The sequence below is a fragment of the Rissa tridactyla genome, chromosome 1 (assembly GCF_028500815.1).
Source record: "Rissa tridactyla isolate bRisTri1 chromosome 1, bRisTri1.patW.cur.20221130, whole genome shotgun sequence".
Classification (NCBI taxonomy): domain Eukaryota; kingdom Metazoa; phylum Chordata; class Aves; order Charadriiformes; family Laridae; genus Rissa; species Rissa tridactyla.
In genome coordinates this window covers 159177084-159193398 of record NC_071466.1, presented here as the reverse complement: position 1 = coordinate 159193398, position 16315 = coordinate 159177084, and the positions used below count along the sequence as shown (strand labels likewise).

Sequence of the window (16315 nt, the reverse complement as noted above, 5' to 3'; positions counted from 1 at the left end):
GGAAAAGAAGAAACAGAATGGAAGCAAACATTAAAACACTGTATATCTTTTAATGAGCCATTGTAAAATAAATTCCAGTACTGTATAAACAGATGATCTGGCCAGAATTTTTAAATAGGAAGTTATAATAGGCAGTGAAAAAAAAGTGGACTTTCAGACAAGTTGAACATTCAACATAAGACTGCTTGTACAAGTAATTCTCAGGTTTTGTGCTCCTTGTCTTTAGCTTATTTTCTTCATCCAAATTGTGAGCACTTGGGTCAGGGAAACAGAATTAATATTAATCTCTGTTACAATATAAACAAAATAGAAGGTTGAAGAAGAAATTAAGAGTTCAGACAATGAAAACATCAGAATTACAGTTGAGTGAGCACCAGCTTCTAAGTTCTTATCTTTTGGTAGCACTGTCATAATGACTACATTATTCTATGATTACTAAAGTAATAAAAGAAAGGCCAGATCTCTCGAAGCCACCTGAGCTGCCTTGTTTGCCATAACTAGGGACTAGGTAATCTTACAAAAGTACAGCAAAAAATCCACTCTGATATTACATGATCATTAACCTTCCCGTCTGTCTGTTAATTAACGTCGTATGTCTGTAGTCAGCCAGGCAACTGCAAAAGTAATCTAGTAGAGCCTCTCAACATCACTGACAGAAACAATAAAAAGTTTAATTGTTGCACGTGTTAGTAATGATGCAGTATCCATCCAGCACATTATTCAACAATAAGGTTGTTTTACTTTTCTTTAATGAGCTTCCTTTCTACAGCTGGTAGTGATGGTATGCTGGCCAAAATGTGCTACTTCTATAAGAAATTAAAAACCAAGCTGTTTTTCATTTCTGCGTAATCTTGCAGAACTTTCCATTTTAATGGTGTGTTATGTCCACATTAAATTATTCTAAAAGGATTTCACACTGTCACAGGTCTAATTCATCTTATGTAAAAATGCTTGAGGAGAATTTCCAAAATAAGATACAGGGTGGCTATAAGATCTTGTGGAGTTGCTCAACTGTCATGTTTCAAATAAGACAAAAAATGAAGGATTGAATTTGTTGGCTGATCATGCTAGCCCTTCCACATATTCCACACATTTCTCTTTTTTTTTTTTTTTAACTCAGTAGAAATCCTGTGCATGGCTGACTTGTGGGTTTGGCTTCTGCTTTCTACTGATGGCAGGGTATGTGTTAATGCGCTACAAGCAACTTGCCACGTCTGAGCCAGATGTTAATAGAAATTACACAATACACATGTACTATTAATTGGAAAAGTAACTCAAGAATCACTGGTCATAGCACAATTGCCAAATCAATCTTGCAATTGAAATCAATCTCCTTTTGAGTAACTTTCTATAAGCGTGAGACAGCAAAGCTGATTTGCTGCCCAGCTAATCTTTTTGTGTACTACAATGAAGGAATGGGACTTAGCCAGTCTGCAATCTTCTTAGTTTTGCCAGTTTTGGTTTTTTTGTTCCTTTGGAGTCCGTGTTCTATGTTTACTCCTCACCATTTTTTGACTCAGTTCCACAACTAGCACAAATTAAGCATGTGTAGATCTGTTGATTTACAGCAACTCATGCTTTGTAACTGAAACTGGTATGTAGTTCCATGTAATATGAGAATCAGATTTATTGATGGGGAAAAGTGAACTGAAAGTTAAGTTTAGGAATAGCGGATGCATATGTTGTTAACACTTTGTGAATAAGTGGAGAAAAAGTTGCTCTCAAAGTGGTGATAAATTTGGACTGAAAATTACGAGAAGATTGTCCAAGTATCAGAACAGCAACAGAGTACAGCAGTGAGTAAAAGTACTTTGAAATGGAGGTCAGATAAATTAACAAAAGCAATCGTATGATATGATTGCTTGTGATCGCAGAGGACTAGATTTGTTAGCTAAGGAGGTCCCTTCCAGTCTTGTGTTCTTACTGAGAGATGTTAACAAAAGGATGAAAGTAAAATAAGTAACTCTCATCTGGACTATCTTTAATGTTTCTTCAATGCACTAATTGGGCTACCACTGTAAATTAACACTGTACAGAAATCAGGATTTCATACCATGCCAAACATGTTCAGTGATCCAGCAGGTTAATCTTTCTCCAACTTGCCTGCTATAGTTAAAATAATTAAGTGACTAGGAAAATCTGATGGTTACTTTTTATAATGCAGCAACATTTCTGCTGTAAAAGCAAAGGTATCAATTGTAAAGCATTGGTAATGGAATCTACCTGCATCCATTGGGCCTTTCCAGACAAAGATTGCAAGGATAAGTTGTGCTTATTGTAATTCAGAGTAAGGGCTTGTCTTTATTAAGAACAAATAGTGGGCGTATTTTAGGCATTACTGCCCCCAGTGCGGCGCTGGTTAGGAATATAATCATCATCAGTCTCACAGATGTTTTTTACCAGCCAACTATAGCAATCTGATTTTGCAAGAGTCTGAGTTATGTTTCACCTTTGCATCTTACTAGATGTTACTATTGCAGTTGCAGTAGTGCTGACGAATGCTGTAATACAGGGGCAGTTTTAGTACACAGTTTCATTCTAAGGGAAAATATTGTCCCTGGACAAATAGTTATTTCCTCTTGTTTTATACAAAAAATAAAAAGCACACTTCAATATTCCTCTAGTGGAACCTGCCATTTCATAACTCCCTTTTCTGAGGCTAGCTAAACCACTAAAATGTAATTTGAAAATAGAAAAATGTATCCAAAATATTTGAACTGTGAAATGAATTGCAATGAAACAGATTGTGGTTTTGAGTAACCTGTTTTTCAGGACATTCCTGGTTGTCATAGAACATGTCATGTGATCTGATGGGCAGTCCAGACCATTTTGTATCCAATCAATAATCCCCATAGTCAAGGTATCCTTGTGTCCCAGCCACCGTAAGAAAGGCAAAAGAGGGAGGAGAAAAACATACAAGTGCCAACGTACAGAATAAATGTCAGTGGTTAAGATATTCAAACAGTGCTTTGATTTCCCTTGTTGTTCTGAGCTTATGGCATCTAATGGGTCATTCAAAAAAATGGAAGTCAAAGTCTAGTGGGTAAAGATGAAGTTAAGAATAAGGGTGGGGAGTATGTGGATTTATTTTCTACCTTTCATTCAGGCCTCCCAAGAGGAGGGATCTTTAATGGTTTGAGTCTAGGAATAGTTTGTACTACACACAACTTTGGGGAAGGTAAGTTTATTCTGTCTGGACGTTTCCTTCATAACCAGGTCTGCAAGTCCATTTGTTTTTCAAAGGTTTCCAGTTTTCAGTTTTCAGAAGCTGATGAAAAATGCAAAGGCGGTGCCTATAGCGACAGTCCCACCCTTCTGCCAGTGCCTGCATGCTCGTTCCTGCTCCCCCGCTGGACATGTGCTAGGACCTGTGGCAGTGCAATGAACTAGATTTGTGAATAGATCCAGTTAAGAATAAGATGCATTTTGTCAGGTCAATGCTTCCCTACCTCAGTACCCTAATCCAGTTCATGCAGCTACAGGAATATCAGTTCTGGCATGAAGGAGGTGTTAGAGGTGAGGGACTGGAGGTAGGGTGGGAGAGGAGCACAATTGTCGATAAATCTAAAGGGACTCTGAAGGAATAAGTAGTTTTCTCAGGGTGCAAGCACATGAATAACATAGCAGTATGTGATATCCTGATATCATAGTAGTGTTGTGATTCTAACTATCCTAAAAATAAAAAGTTGTGACAGTTATTGGCACCAGTCCCTCTGAAGAAGCTTAAACGCACATGTCCAGTGTACTGGGATGCAAACACAGGAGGCAGTGGAAGTCAAACAAAGGAACCTTGGCAGCATTTCCTTGTAGGAGGATCAAATGAATGATCATTACCTTTAACTTTGCAGGAACAATGCAAGCTTGTCTTCTTTAGCCTATACATATTAATCACAGACAATATGCCACCATTTAATTATGGGGATTTAGAGGGCGTGTTCCACGCACCTAAAGTAAGCCTAGAAAAAGTGTTTTATGTATCTGTTTCAAAAACTGTATTTTCATTTCTTATCGTATGTGTTCTGACTATGAGTAAGATCATGGAGCCTGTTATTCCTCTTGTAACAAGCAATGGGTCTGTCTGATGAAAATACTGAGAAAGCAATATAAACATCAGTGACAGTATCAGATGATACTTTTATGTTAAGTGTATTCTCTCTCTCTCTTTCAATGGTACATTGCCTGTCATTAATCTAAAAAAAAAAAAAAGATTATTATTCCTTCAAAAGTGATTGGGGTAAAAAGACTATTCCATTTTAAATAGAAATGAACATTGATAAAGAAGGAGGAAAAGAGTAATGTAAGCAACAACTTTGCATCCTAGAACATGCATTGTTTTAATTCTTTTTACCAGGCTTATCAACATAAGCTAAAGCTAGCCCTGATAGGTCAAAGTATTTTTGGACAAGAAGTTTATAACAAGCTGAGAAAAGAGGGCCATAAAGTTGTGGGAGTATTCACAGTGCCTGACAAGAATGGACAAGCTGATCCTTTGGGTAAGTGTAACCCTAATCCAAATGTTAAAATTACAGGCATACATAACAAACTTGCCTTTTCGTGAGAAGGTGGTATCTATATGGGAATGATTTGCATATATTGCCTTTATTACACTGGATTCAGCACAAGAACTCTGCTTTAACAAACACAAGTCCCAGAACAGGTTTAACCTTGTTAGTTAGTCAGTATTTAAAAGTAGTTTCTAACCATACAGAGCCATACATTATGATATTTAAAAAATAAATTAATCTGGTTGCTGTTGCTTTATTTGAATGTACATGCTAGAGGTAAACATCCTGAACTAGATCTGTGTCTTAAAGCAAATAGCTGCTGAGCCTGTGCTCAGGCTCAAGTGTCTGTCACCTTTTTCACTGTGCTGTCTAGAGCACTCAAGGCATGAGGCCAAGACAGTTTATCCCTGGCTTTCTGCCCTTTCTGACAAGCTTGCATGCGGCAGCGTACCTGCAGAGCCTCTTCATCTTCCACCTGGACTAGGGAAAACCCATTGAAAAGGGCAGAGGAGGCTCTGCTCTCCCTTTTCCCGTTGCCAAGATGCATAAGGATTTTCTAGACTTCCTAAAGAAAGAGTTGTTGCCTGACGGGTATTCAGAATTGTATTTATACAGCAGAATCCAGTGTAACAAAGAAGCTACTTTGGAATCATCTGAATTGTAACTTTTTTTATTTTCAGTTGCACTAAAATAGTGAGTTAATATGATTAGCAAACGCAAGCGCCAGAATGAAGTACACCTTTGCGGATAATCAGAAATTAAAACTACATTCCATGGGTTGTCTCAAGTCTTTTTTCTTTTTTTTTTTTCGTCAGGTCCTGACAGGTTTTCACAAAATTCTTATGAGGGAAGAATCAAACATAAATTTTGCTTACCTGGACTATGGCACTCCCAAACTAGCATATAGTGCTCAAGTTTATTATATTGTGTAACTCTACCTCATTAAAAGATTTAATCACACTTTGAAGAATTAGAGGAGGCAACTATTAGTTTAGAAAAAGACAATTCGACTATCCAGCTCTGGAAGCATACCATAATACTTGGTTATTTTATGTAAACTGTTGTTGTACAGTTATTACCCTAGCAGATGTAACTAAGCAAATCTTCTATCGATTTCAATCCTATATTTATTTTAACTAAACCATAGAATTAGTTTGTTTCTCTCCCAACGAAAAAAAAAAGAGATAAATTACTAGATACTTTGTTGCTTTTTAGTTCCAAATGACTCAAACAGTTTAAGTCTGAAATGAAATTTGCTAATGTTTCTATATCCTCAGACAGCTATGATTTTTATTTCTAAAAGCAATTGCAGTACACACTAATGTTCATGGAATGATATTTAAGGAAGTATTTACTTAAGACCTAGGCTAATAGGCTAAAGATACTTCAGGTCAAACTCAAGATCCAATTTCAGAAGTGAAAAAGGTAAAGCAAAGTCCAAAAATGTGGTTAGAAATACAAATTAAATCAGGTGAATTTTCCATACCTCTTCTTGTTTCCCCTTTTCTTCCTATTACACATACAACTTGATGGATGTAGAAGGATGTATTCTACTATCCTACTGTCTGCGATGAGTTATTAAGCAGTTGAGCAATAGAATTTATTAAACCCATAAAAATTCTCTCTGCAATCAGTGCAGTTGTTTTTTTCTTACCTTTGAGCCTAATTTTCGTGTAGCTGTGTGTCTCACAGATAAAAGGAAGTATATCCAGCAGGCATCAGTAAAAAGAATTATGAAAATATTACTGAAGGCCTCTGGCATCTCTAATTGTTTGCACCACATGGCAAAATGCTGCTGACTTGAGTGATTATTAGTTGTACTCACATTCACATACAAATTGCTGATGTGGAAAATTAAGTTCTGCTAAAAGAAAACCTGTTGCAGGCAAATGTAATGACCAGACAGGGCATTAAGCGTCACTGTTAAATAGTCAATAGCCTTCATTGTTCTTTTCTGCTTTCACTGGTACTTATTAACCAAGTCATAAGGGTGAACTTAAAGTTGAGAATGACATAAGCTGAGGAATGAGAATCAAAGGCAGAATTAATAAAATATATCCAAGTGCAAAGGTTTTTAAACAACATACGGAACAGTACAAAGGGCGCTCCATAATCATACACTTGATGATCTGCTTGAGTTATCATGCAGTTTCTCTCTGATTTCAAGTTTGAATTTTTAACACAAAATGTGAATTAAAAAAAGAAAATTGTTCTTGCCCCTCAGCACTGGCAGCGGAGAAGGACGGCACTCCTGTTTTTAAGTTCCCCAGATGGAGAGCTAAAGGCAAACCTATCCAGGAAGTAGTTGCAGCCTACAAATCGGTTGGAGCAGAGCTAAATGTCCTTCCGTTCTGTACACAGTTCATCCCCATGGATGTTATTGACTGCCCAAAACATGGCTCAATTATTTACCATCCATCCATCCTACCACGTCACCGAGGAGCTTCTGCAATCAATTGGTGAGTTTTGTGTGTCAAAACTACATGTAGGACACATGAGGATGTCGGTCTGTACCCATTACTCGTGGTAATGTTGGCACAGTTCTGTTGACTTGCAGCTGCCCTGAAGGAACTTCTCTGAAGCAGCTGAGTATTTGATTCATCAACGTCACTTCATGTCTGAGATTTATTATAATTTCCAATGCAAGGGCAGCTGTTATTCTGGGAAGACCAGTGCTGCGACATCCATATAATTTGGTCACACAGGCAAAATCAACAATCTGTAGTTCTCATAGGCGGGACACTGCCCTTCTGGTTCGTCCCCCACAAACGCTAGATCACTGTCACAACAGGGCTTGATGCAGAGCCTAAAATTTCACAGAAGGAAAGGAGAAGGGAGAAAAGAATCCACCAGAATAAACCTTATTTTACTGTCTTCCTAAGCAATGCACGGCTAGATTCAAAATGCTACTGTGAAAGAACTACACTGCAATAATGACCATAGTAGACTCAGATTTAGCATTCTTGTGACAACAGAAATGCTGTTATCACAGTGTTTAAATTCAATAAGAAATTCTCTAAATATGAAGAAACAATCATGAAAGTATCTTACAGGCAGCATGATGATTATCTAAAGACACAATACTATAGATTCAAAGTAAAGGCTTTTTTTCTTTTTTTTTTTTTTTTTAATCCATAACAGAAAAAAAGCTAAGCTGAAGTACTTAAACAGAGGAGTAAGGGAGACCATTAGAGACATAAAGAAATCCTTCAAAAAGTGGCAGTTGAGTCCAAGTGAGTAAAATAAAAGAGGGCATAAACTCTGGCAAATTAGATGTAAAAAGAGAGTAAGGCAGTCCAGAAAAGAAATAAAGAACCAGAATTTAAAGGCAGAAAATTGAATAATAACTATGTTCTCAAATGCATTCAAGGTGGGAGGTGTATAGGGTGATATAGGTGTTTGATATAAAAAAAGGTGCTTATCAAAGAGAACACCATAGTAGGAAATCTGTATTCAGGATGGAGGAACTTAAGACCTTACTACCATACAGCCCTTCTTTGTGTAGAATAAGTCAGAACAATTCTCTTGTGCTGAACTGTGAGTAAAGGAGTTTTTAGATAAACTGATGAATGAATAAAAATCTCTTCTTAGGACCAGGGGACTTTCAAGCAGAGGTTCTGCAGCCTTCTGTTCCTTCAGATTGTGTTGGTGCAGGAGACTGGAAAACAGCAAGAGCAATACCAGTTTTAAACGGGCTCTGAAGAAAACCCAGGAAACTATAGACCAATCACTCTGATTTCAATATGTAATAAAGAATACAGTTTCTACACAAATGGGTAAATGTGGTAATGTGAAAGTGAGGTTAAGAAAATGGGTGGTCAAATTCAAAGTTAAAAAATATAATATACATAAAGGAAAAAAACCAGCTATATATAAGCAGCAATAAAATTTAAGTTTGTTGTTACTCAGAAAAGGGACCATGGAAGGATCTTAAATATTGTCTGTATCTCAGTTAGGACATGAAGGAGCTAGAAATGCTTCAGAAAAGGCTAAGAAAGGTGGTCAAAGCTGGTCAAAGAACAGCTTCCACATGATAGGAGAGAAATCTAGGCATCTTCAGAGTGGAAAAGAGGTCATTGGGAAGGAAATGTGCCAGCAGTGTAGTAAGCCACAATAGACATGTGAAGGTGAATAAGGAATGATTGCTCATTCTTAATCAAAAATTAGGGGGCAGTCTGCCAAGAGATCAGGTAGTAGGTTTTGATTAAAAAAGGAGGTACTTTTAACCCGTGCAGTCCATTATTAAACTGTGGAACTGCACACCTAGAGAGCTCTAGAAGCATGTTTTCATGGAGGAAAAGTTCATCAAGATCTATTCCACAGGAAGATGTAGATACTGACTCTCTTTCAGGAAGTTTCTGAGGTGAAGGTTTCCAGAAATGGGAATGTATCCCAATGGTGGATCACAGGGTCCTTCAGTAAGCACCTGCTCCTGCCCTTCTCAGATAAAGGCTGTTGTCCTAAGACCTGTAAACTAAGCTAGGACTTGGCCTTGGCTGACCATTCTCATTTTTCACCCTTGTACCCCTTGCTCTCATCATAACTTCTTTCATCTGTTGTGGCTACAGTCCTGGTGCTGATCACACCCCCCTTTCCTCCTACAGTGAGACCGAGAAAGCATGTGGGAATTAGGCATAGCTAAAGGGCCACCAGGCACAAACAAGGGTCCTAGGCCTCTGAGGGTTCTTCACTCCATCCTTTACAGCCTCTTCCAGCTGCTGCCACTTTGTTATCAGCAGCTGTCTGCGGAGGGAGCTGATGGGTGGAGGAGGGGACACACAGTAGTTCTCATCCTGTCACCTATTCAGCATCAGGGGCATTTGCCCATGGTACCTTCTCCTCCAGCCATGCAGAGGACATCTGCTTCTCACCAGGGTGCTCTTTCAGTGTTTGTACATAATATAAAAAGGAAGAGACGCTGCTTAAATGTGTGAAAAGTCTGATATGGGTTAGCCAAACTTCTGTAAGCTTTCACTTTTGTGAACCTGCCAACTTCCCCAGTTGGCTTTAGAGTTTGTCCCTTGTTCTGCACAAATGTGTGCTTTACTCCTTTTATTAATGTAGTTTTCGGTGATTACAATGAATAGTGATTTTTCACGTATGTAAGCCAGATCTTAGATGATCCTGTTACAACAGGGACTGCCAAGGCAATACTTACATGAGATTACGTCTTGCAGAACATGGCATTGGTGTTTGCATGCAGGCGAATGGTTAAAAGCATGAAGGAAAGATACGTATCTCTCCATTTCTGGCTGCTCCCTTAAACACACTTTTTTTTGATTATACATCCTTCTGAGGCACATGTTATTCCAAAGGAGAACTGGAAATCTAAGTGTCTGAAGTTCCCTTCAGATTCAGAGGCAGATCCTGAGCTGATGTGAATCGGCATAGGTCTATTGTAAGCAGTGCTGTGCTCATTCACAGCAGCTGAGAATCTGGCTGGATATAAATTCCCGTAATAACTTTTCCTTAAACAGTTGCATCATTTTTCACTCTGAGTTTAGCTCTTTTTCAGCATGGGGCAACTGTACTTCCCTTGCTGACCTACAGATAAGTTGTGAGGCTTAGCTAATTACAGTAAGCTGTGAATTATTCAGATAATATGCTGTGTAGATGCTTCCATCTTTTGAATTATGTCATAACTATTGCACACATTTGGCTCTGTGTGTCTTACCACTAATAATACTTTAAAAATAATTATCACAATGAACTGTTTGATAGACATCCTGGATTCAGTTGCAGCATTTCTTATGTCACTTGGTGGAAACCACACATCAACATATCAAAACTGGGTTTCTGACTATGAAATGAGCAATGAAACTAGTATTAAAGATAGTTAGGAATTTCTTTTTTATCTACCTAACACAAATGAGTGTGTAACGGATGGGTTTATATCCCTGACTACTTTTCATACTGTCTGTATTTAATGTAAGGCTTTTTTTATGTCCAGGACTTTAATTCAAGGAGATAAGAAAGCAGGATTTACTATTTTTTGGGCTGATGATGGTTTGGACACTGGACCAATACTTCTGCAGCGAGAATGTGATGTTGGCCAAAATGATACTGTGGATGACCTGTATAACCGGTTTCTCTTCCCAGAAGGAATAAAGGCTATGGTATGTTTAGCTCTACTAAATATCCACATTTTAAGAGGAAAAGAAAAGCAACTGCTGGAGTTTGAAAGTGAAGGAAATATAGTCAAGATGCATATATTTGGTAAGACAGAAGTTGTAGTGCTCAGCTGAATCCTAGACTTCAGTGGAGCTGTGCTGCTTTACGACAGCTGAAGAAGTGGCCTCAGAATATTTGTTGCTGGCAGTGGGCAGAGCATATCCTGTTTCCGCAGAAGTCAAGAAGCCAATTTGTCTGAAATGTAGCTCTTTCCACAGATTTCTTGAATGTTTTTACAAGGTGAAATTTTTTACAGGCTCAGAGAGAGCAGAAAGTTAGGGGTGGGGTTTTAAAAAAAAAGGAGGGTGTTTTGAGTTCAGAGCCCTGGTGGATTGGCTTTGGATTTTCTATGCTTGTCCTTTTTTTGTTTTGTTTTAAAATGAAGAAAACAAAATGCATAAAAAATACTTAGCATGGCTCGTTAGGGAATTTTTTTCTCTCTCTGTTTAAATGCAGATAAATAACCTTTTGCAGAAAGAAAAAGGAAAGAGTTGAATGCAAACATACAGAGACGCTTTCTGGTCCTGCAGAATTTAGGCGGCTGCTATATATTTGGTGACTAGGTACCCCCATCAAATTTCTGAGGCTATGTCTTTTGTCAAAGAAGTTTAAGCATATATGTATGTTAGTGAGTGCAGCATTAGTCCTCTAGATTTTGGAAATCCTAGGTTTTAAAAATAAACCAGTTCCCCTTGTGGCAGGAAGTCTTTTTCTGTCATTCACAAGTAGGACTGAGGAAAAAGGGCAAACCAAGCTAACATTAAATTTGTTACTTTTTCACTTAGGTGGAAGCTGTACATCTAATTGCTGATGGTAAGGCTCCTCGTATACCTCAGCCTAAAGAAGGGGCAACATATGAAGGGATCCAGAAAAAGGAAAATGCAGAGGTAGTGTTAAATAACACTTGTTTGTGCATATCAGTAGAAAAGTTGTTATTAACCCAGATTACAATAGTAGTGATATCAAGTTAACATGAATTTTAACTCAGCTGTTTCCCCACCTCTTGTTCCTGGGATAACTCCAAGGATACATGTTTCAGCAGCTGCATATATTTAGAAACTTGGTGTCATACTTGGGATCATCTACACACAGCTAGACGGCATCTGCACCTTCCGCGGATTCTTAATGTGTTACCATACTTTTAAATGCAGCATTGAATGGAGATAGCTTTCTCTGTTTGCCAACAGTGCGTACTAAATTCTCTACCAGAAATAGATTTGATATTAACAAGAGCAAGTGTTGGCACCTTTCCTATTAGTACCAGGAAAAGAAAATACAGGTCATGTAAACAAACAACAGATAAAAAAAATATTTAAGCACCCATATAAGAACTATATAAGCACCCCCACTGCATTAGTTGGATCTTCTTTGTGGTTGGGAAGGCCACCATAAAATGGCAGTGAATGCTGCCTGTAATACCTTCTTTTCTTTTTCCAGACCAGTGCAGAAGTTAAAAAAAAAAAAAAGTAAAAATTATTCCAACTATTTCAGTCTATTGCCCATGGTGACTGTAGTCCTTTCCACCTGAAATACTGTAGGTGATGCTTTTTATCATATTTCAGTTCCTGACTTACCTTAGAAACAAATAGCTTTCCATAAGGATATTGTTTTTCATCCCTTTAATATAATATGAGGAGCTCCCTTGGAGTGAACTAGCTTAATCTCCCTGATGTAAAACTGTTCTCATTGGCTTATAACTTGCTTCTAAATATTCTTTGTGCGTAAACTGAGAAGGATGATGGGATGATGGCTGAGTTACTTTATTGAATAGCTATTCCGATACTTTCATTCATTTTGTACACATATTGACAATACTGCAAAGATAAAGGAATACATTTGCAGTGGTGTTACATATTAAATATACATGACATTCTTAAAACATTATTTCCTTTTTCCTCAAAGTCTTACAGGACTTGCAAGTGGTAGCAGGGATTCCATTTGTGAAACAATTTATAAAGGGTTAATAAATTATTAGAAAGGTTCATAGATTTATTAAAGAACTTAGGATCCAAGCAATAAATAGATCATCTTCAGCAAAAAGTGATACCTCAGACATACACTTATTTATATTTATACTATGCTTATAAAATTTCTTAATCACAATATTAATTATTTATGGATGAATACCTGGTAGCAAGAGTTATAGTTTCATTATATTAGTCTGAGAAGGAGAATCTATGAAAAGATATAGACTGCACAGAACACAGAAGCGTTAAGAGCATCCCATTTGATAAGTTTTTGATGATTAACCAACTGGAGATCACTGATCTTCCTTTATTACACCAGACCCTTTCTGTGTTCTTAAATAAATGGATGGTTGAAAGAGAAGGAGGGAGAATGCGTAATTAGAATCACAGAATGGTTCGGGTTGGAAGGCACCTTAAAGATCATGCAATTCCAATCCCCTGCCATGGGCAGGGACACCTCCCACTAGACCAGGCTGCTCAAAGCCCCATCCAGCCTGGCCTTGAACACTTCCAGGGATGGGGCACCCACGACTTCTCTGGGCAACCTGTTCCAGCGCCTCACCGCCCTCATAGTGAAAAATTTCTTCACGATATCCAATCTAAATCTTATATAGGAAAACATTACTAAATTGATTTGTACCTAAACAGAGAAGAATTAGCTGGCATGTCTTTATTTCCTAGATCTCCTGGGACCAACCTGCAGCAGCTCTGCACAATTGGATTCGAGGGCATGATAAAGTGCCTGGAGCATGGACAACAATAGATGGCCAGGTATGCTCTGAAAACCAGAATAGTCTTCTTTTCTATACCCTCTTTTTGACCTTTTTTATTATAAAACTAAAGGCATCCTCATACAGGTGAATACAAATGAGAGTTACATTAGAGTAGCTCTCATTTGATGACGATGTTTTTCATATATCTAGAACATGCACCTAAAAAAATGTACAGAACACAGTAGTTAAGATACTTTATTTTTTTTATGATAGATCCATTTAATTCAAAGAAAAATAAGAACAATATCTGAAAAAAAAAATGTCATGGTACAAAGCAATACGTAAGAAAGGTAGAACCAGACTGTGCCAGTCATTTTGGGAAGTAGGCATGCATTACAGTATAATGCAACCCATGCTGTACAGTGGGCAACATCACAGTATTAACAGCAAAACGAAACACTGTGAGCTACTGAAATAACAAAGAAGGTTTTATTTTAAAGAGATTTGGGCCTAGATCATTTGCAGAAATAAACAGATCTCATTTTATCCAAAACCAGCTACTTCCTTTCAATGTATTAAATGTACTATACATTTGATCCACGTAGTAGTTACTTAAAATACTTAAAAAATCTCATTATCTTTACTGGCTGTGATGTGCAGAATTTGTTACTTAACTATTAGCTATCTGCTGGCAGGCTGCTCCAAAAGCCTGGTTCTGCCCTAATATCCAGGAGCTGTTGCTGATTTGAGAACCCAGAAAGAACAGAAGTGCCCAAGAGAGAGGCAGCATTGCCAGTCTGGGAGCAGTCAGGCTTCTGCCCGTCTCTCGTGTTGGGCACGCACTGAGAAAAGCTGCTTCCCTTTCTGCGCTGGTTCCAGCATGCACATTGTTGCAGCTAGGCAGCTTTGCAGGTTTAGGCAGCTTGCAAAGTTTTACGTGTCATGGGTTATAAAGATACAGATATAATGTTGTAACATGTTTTCCATGTGTAGGTACTTGTATTTTGTTTATATTAAAGCTTCAAAACAGTGTAATTTCTTTATTAGAATTTTAGAACATGTTTAGAATCTGTGCACTTTTAATTCCATTTATTTTTAGGTGGTTACTTTTTACGGGTCATCGTTACTTGATGCTTCAGTGCCTGCTGGACAAGAGCTGGCAATAAAAGGTGCTTCAAGACCTGGACTTGTAACCAAGAATGGTCTAGTCATTTTTGGTAATGATGGGAAGATGGTAAGTGCCCACCCTGGCAAACATAAGCATGGATGGAATAACTTTAGCAAGAAGTGCAAGTAGTGTGGAATTGTCAGGCTATACAAATCTGGCTGCTAATGATAGACAGCTAATTTGCTTGGAGTTAATCAATCCTCTACCATCCTATAGTGAAGACATTCATGTTTTGATTCTCACTTGATACATATTCATTTCCAATATGGATTAAAATGTTCTATGACTAGAAGAGAATCTGAAAGACAAGTAGGAGTAGCCTGTGTTAAATTACCTGCATTGTAGCAGCTTTCCTGCAGGACATTTATTTTACTATTTCAATAACCATACCAACGCCTAAAAACTCTTCACACAAGGATGTATTGCCTCCCAAATAATTTAAAATCATGTGCTCTGATTTTTCAGGTACTAGTGAGAAATCTGCAGTTTGAGGATGGGAAAATGATCCCTGCGTCTAAATACTTCTCTGCTGATGAAACAACTGCCCTGGAACTTACAGAAGAGGAGAAAAAGATGGCGGAAGATATTAGGGTAATTCAATAAACTGCTTTAGTAGGATATTACTTTAGACAAAAGCATTGCATACTTCTCATTATAGGCAAGGCATATCTTTTATTTAGCCATGCAAGTTGTTTTTTGATAAAATGTACTCAAAGAGGGGTTGAATCTTTAGTTTTGACATTCAGGTGGAACTGGGAATTCGCTAGAGTATTTACATGTCACTTTAGAAAATCTTCTTTCAGATACAAGTGATACAAAGGCAGAGATTGCAGGGTCAGTTATGGTAAATATCTATGAATGATGAAGGTGGGAGTGAGGAGAAACAAATAGACCTTCACCTCACAACAGTGAGGTTTTCAACACTGACAGACGTGGACAGTTCTGAAACCCTTTCTTCACTGTGGTGTTACTCAGTAGGACGTGCTCAGATTGGTCCTGTCGGACAAGCTCCAGGGAGTCTTAGAACAGCAGTTGGAAAGAGAAAAGTGTCAGTTTTCACTCTGTACCCGTGTGCGCTGTCTCTCTTCTGCCACAGCCACACACAGGGGGCTGGCTGCAGAGGGATGCAGCAACGGGGCAGCAGGAGCAGAAAGCTCTCATAGCCAGAGAGGCACTTTGCTGCCCTCTCCTGTAATCCATCCCTCTGTAGTGTCATGGGCTTAGCTGAAAGCCTCATTTGTCATTAAGTTTTCTCTCAGAGCAAGTGAATCACAGATGTCTTCCCTTCTGCTAACTCTGCTACAGGGTCAATAACTTTTGGCACAGGTCAAGCAGCTTGATGCACTAATATTTTAAACTGCTGCTTCAAGATTACCTTGAACCTGCTTGCCAGCAACCTAAATGCTGCCTGGAGCTATTGGCTGACTGAGACAATAGCAAAAAGAAATATAAACTCTGCAGTTCATAATACTACCTGCTAACTCTGAAACCTAATTATAATTAATCGAAATGTTACGTTACCAGTTATTTCACTGTTCGTGTTGGTGGAAATCTCCATCTCATGTATGTAGCTTAAACTACTTCTCAGCTCTGCCCAGGTGCCAGAAATGCCATCAATCCAGTCACAAAGTGCTCCAGGCTGTCCTTGCCTCTGCTGATGACGTATTGCGTAACGCAATGGGAAGTTATCATTTGGAGGATAAGGATCTTAAAAAAATGGGCCTAAAAATTATTAGCATTGTACCATTCAGCTTTCTTGCCTGATTAGATGAAATTATCATGGACAAACTA

General features: G+C 38.2%; 1 protein-coding gene across 1 annotated transcript in view; it reads left to right on the top strand.

Moving 5' to 3' along the window:
• Positions 1-16315, top strand: part of ALDH1L2 (aldehyde dehydrogenase 1 family member L2) — a 35133-nt gene that overhangs the window by 1732 nt on the left and 17086 nt on the right. Inside the window, exons 2-8 of the mRNA XM_054212247.1 lie at positions 4352-4493; positions 6730-6964; positions 10456-10621; positions 11462-11563; positions 13325-13414; positions 14456-14590; positions 14990-15115. Of these exons, the coding sequence (XP_054068222.1) occupies positions 4352-4493; positions 6730-6964; positions 10456-10621; positions 11462-11563; positions 13325-13414; positions 14456-14590; positions 14990-15115 (996 nt within the window). The remainder of the gene's footprint in view (positions 1-4351; positions 4494-6729; positions 6965-10455; positions 10622-11461; positions 11564-13324; positions 13415-14455; positions 14591-14989; positions 15116-16315) is intronic.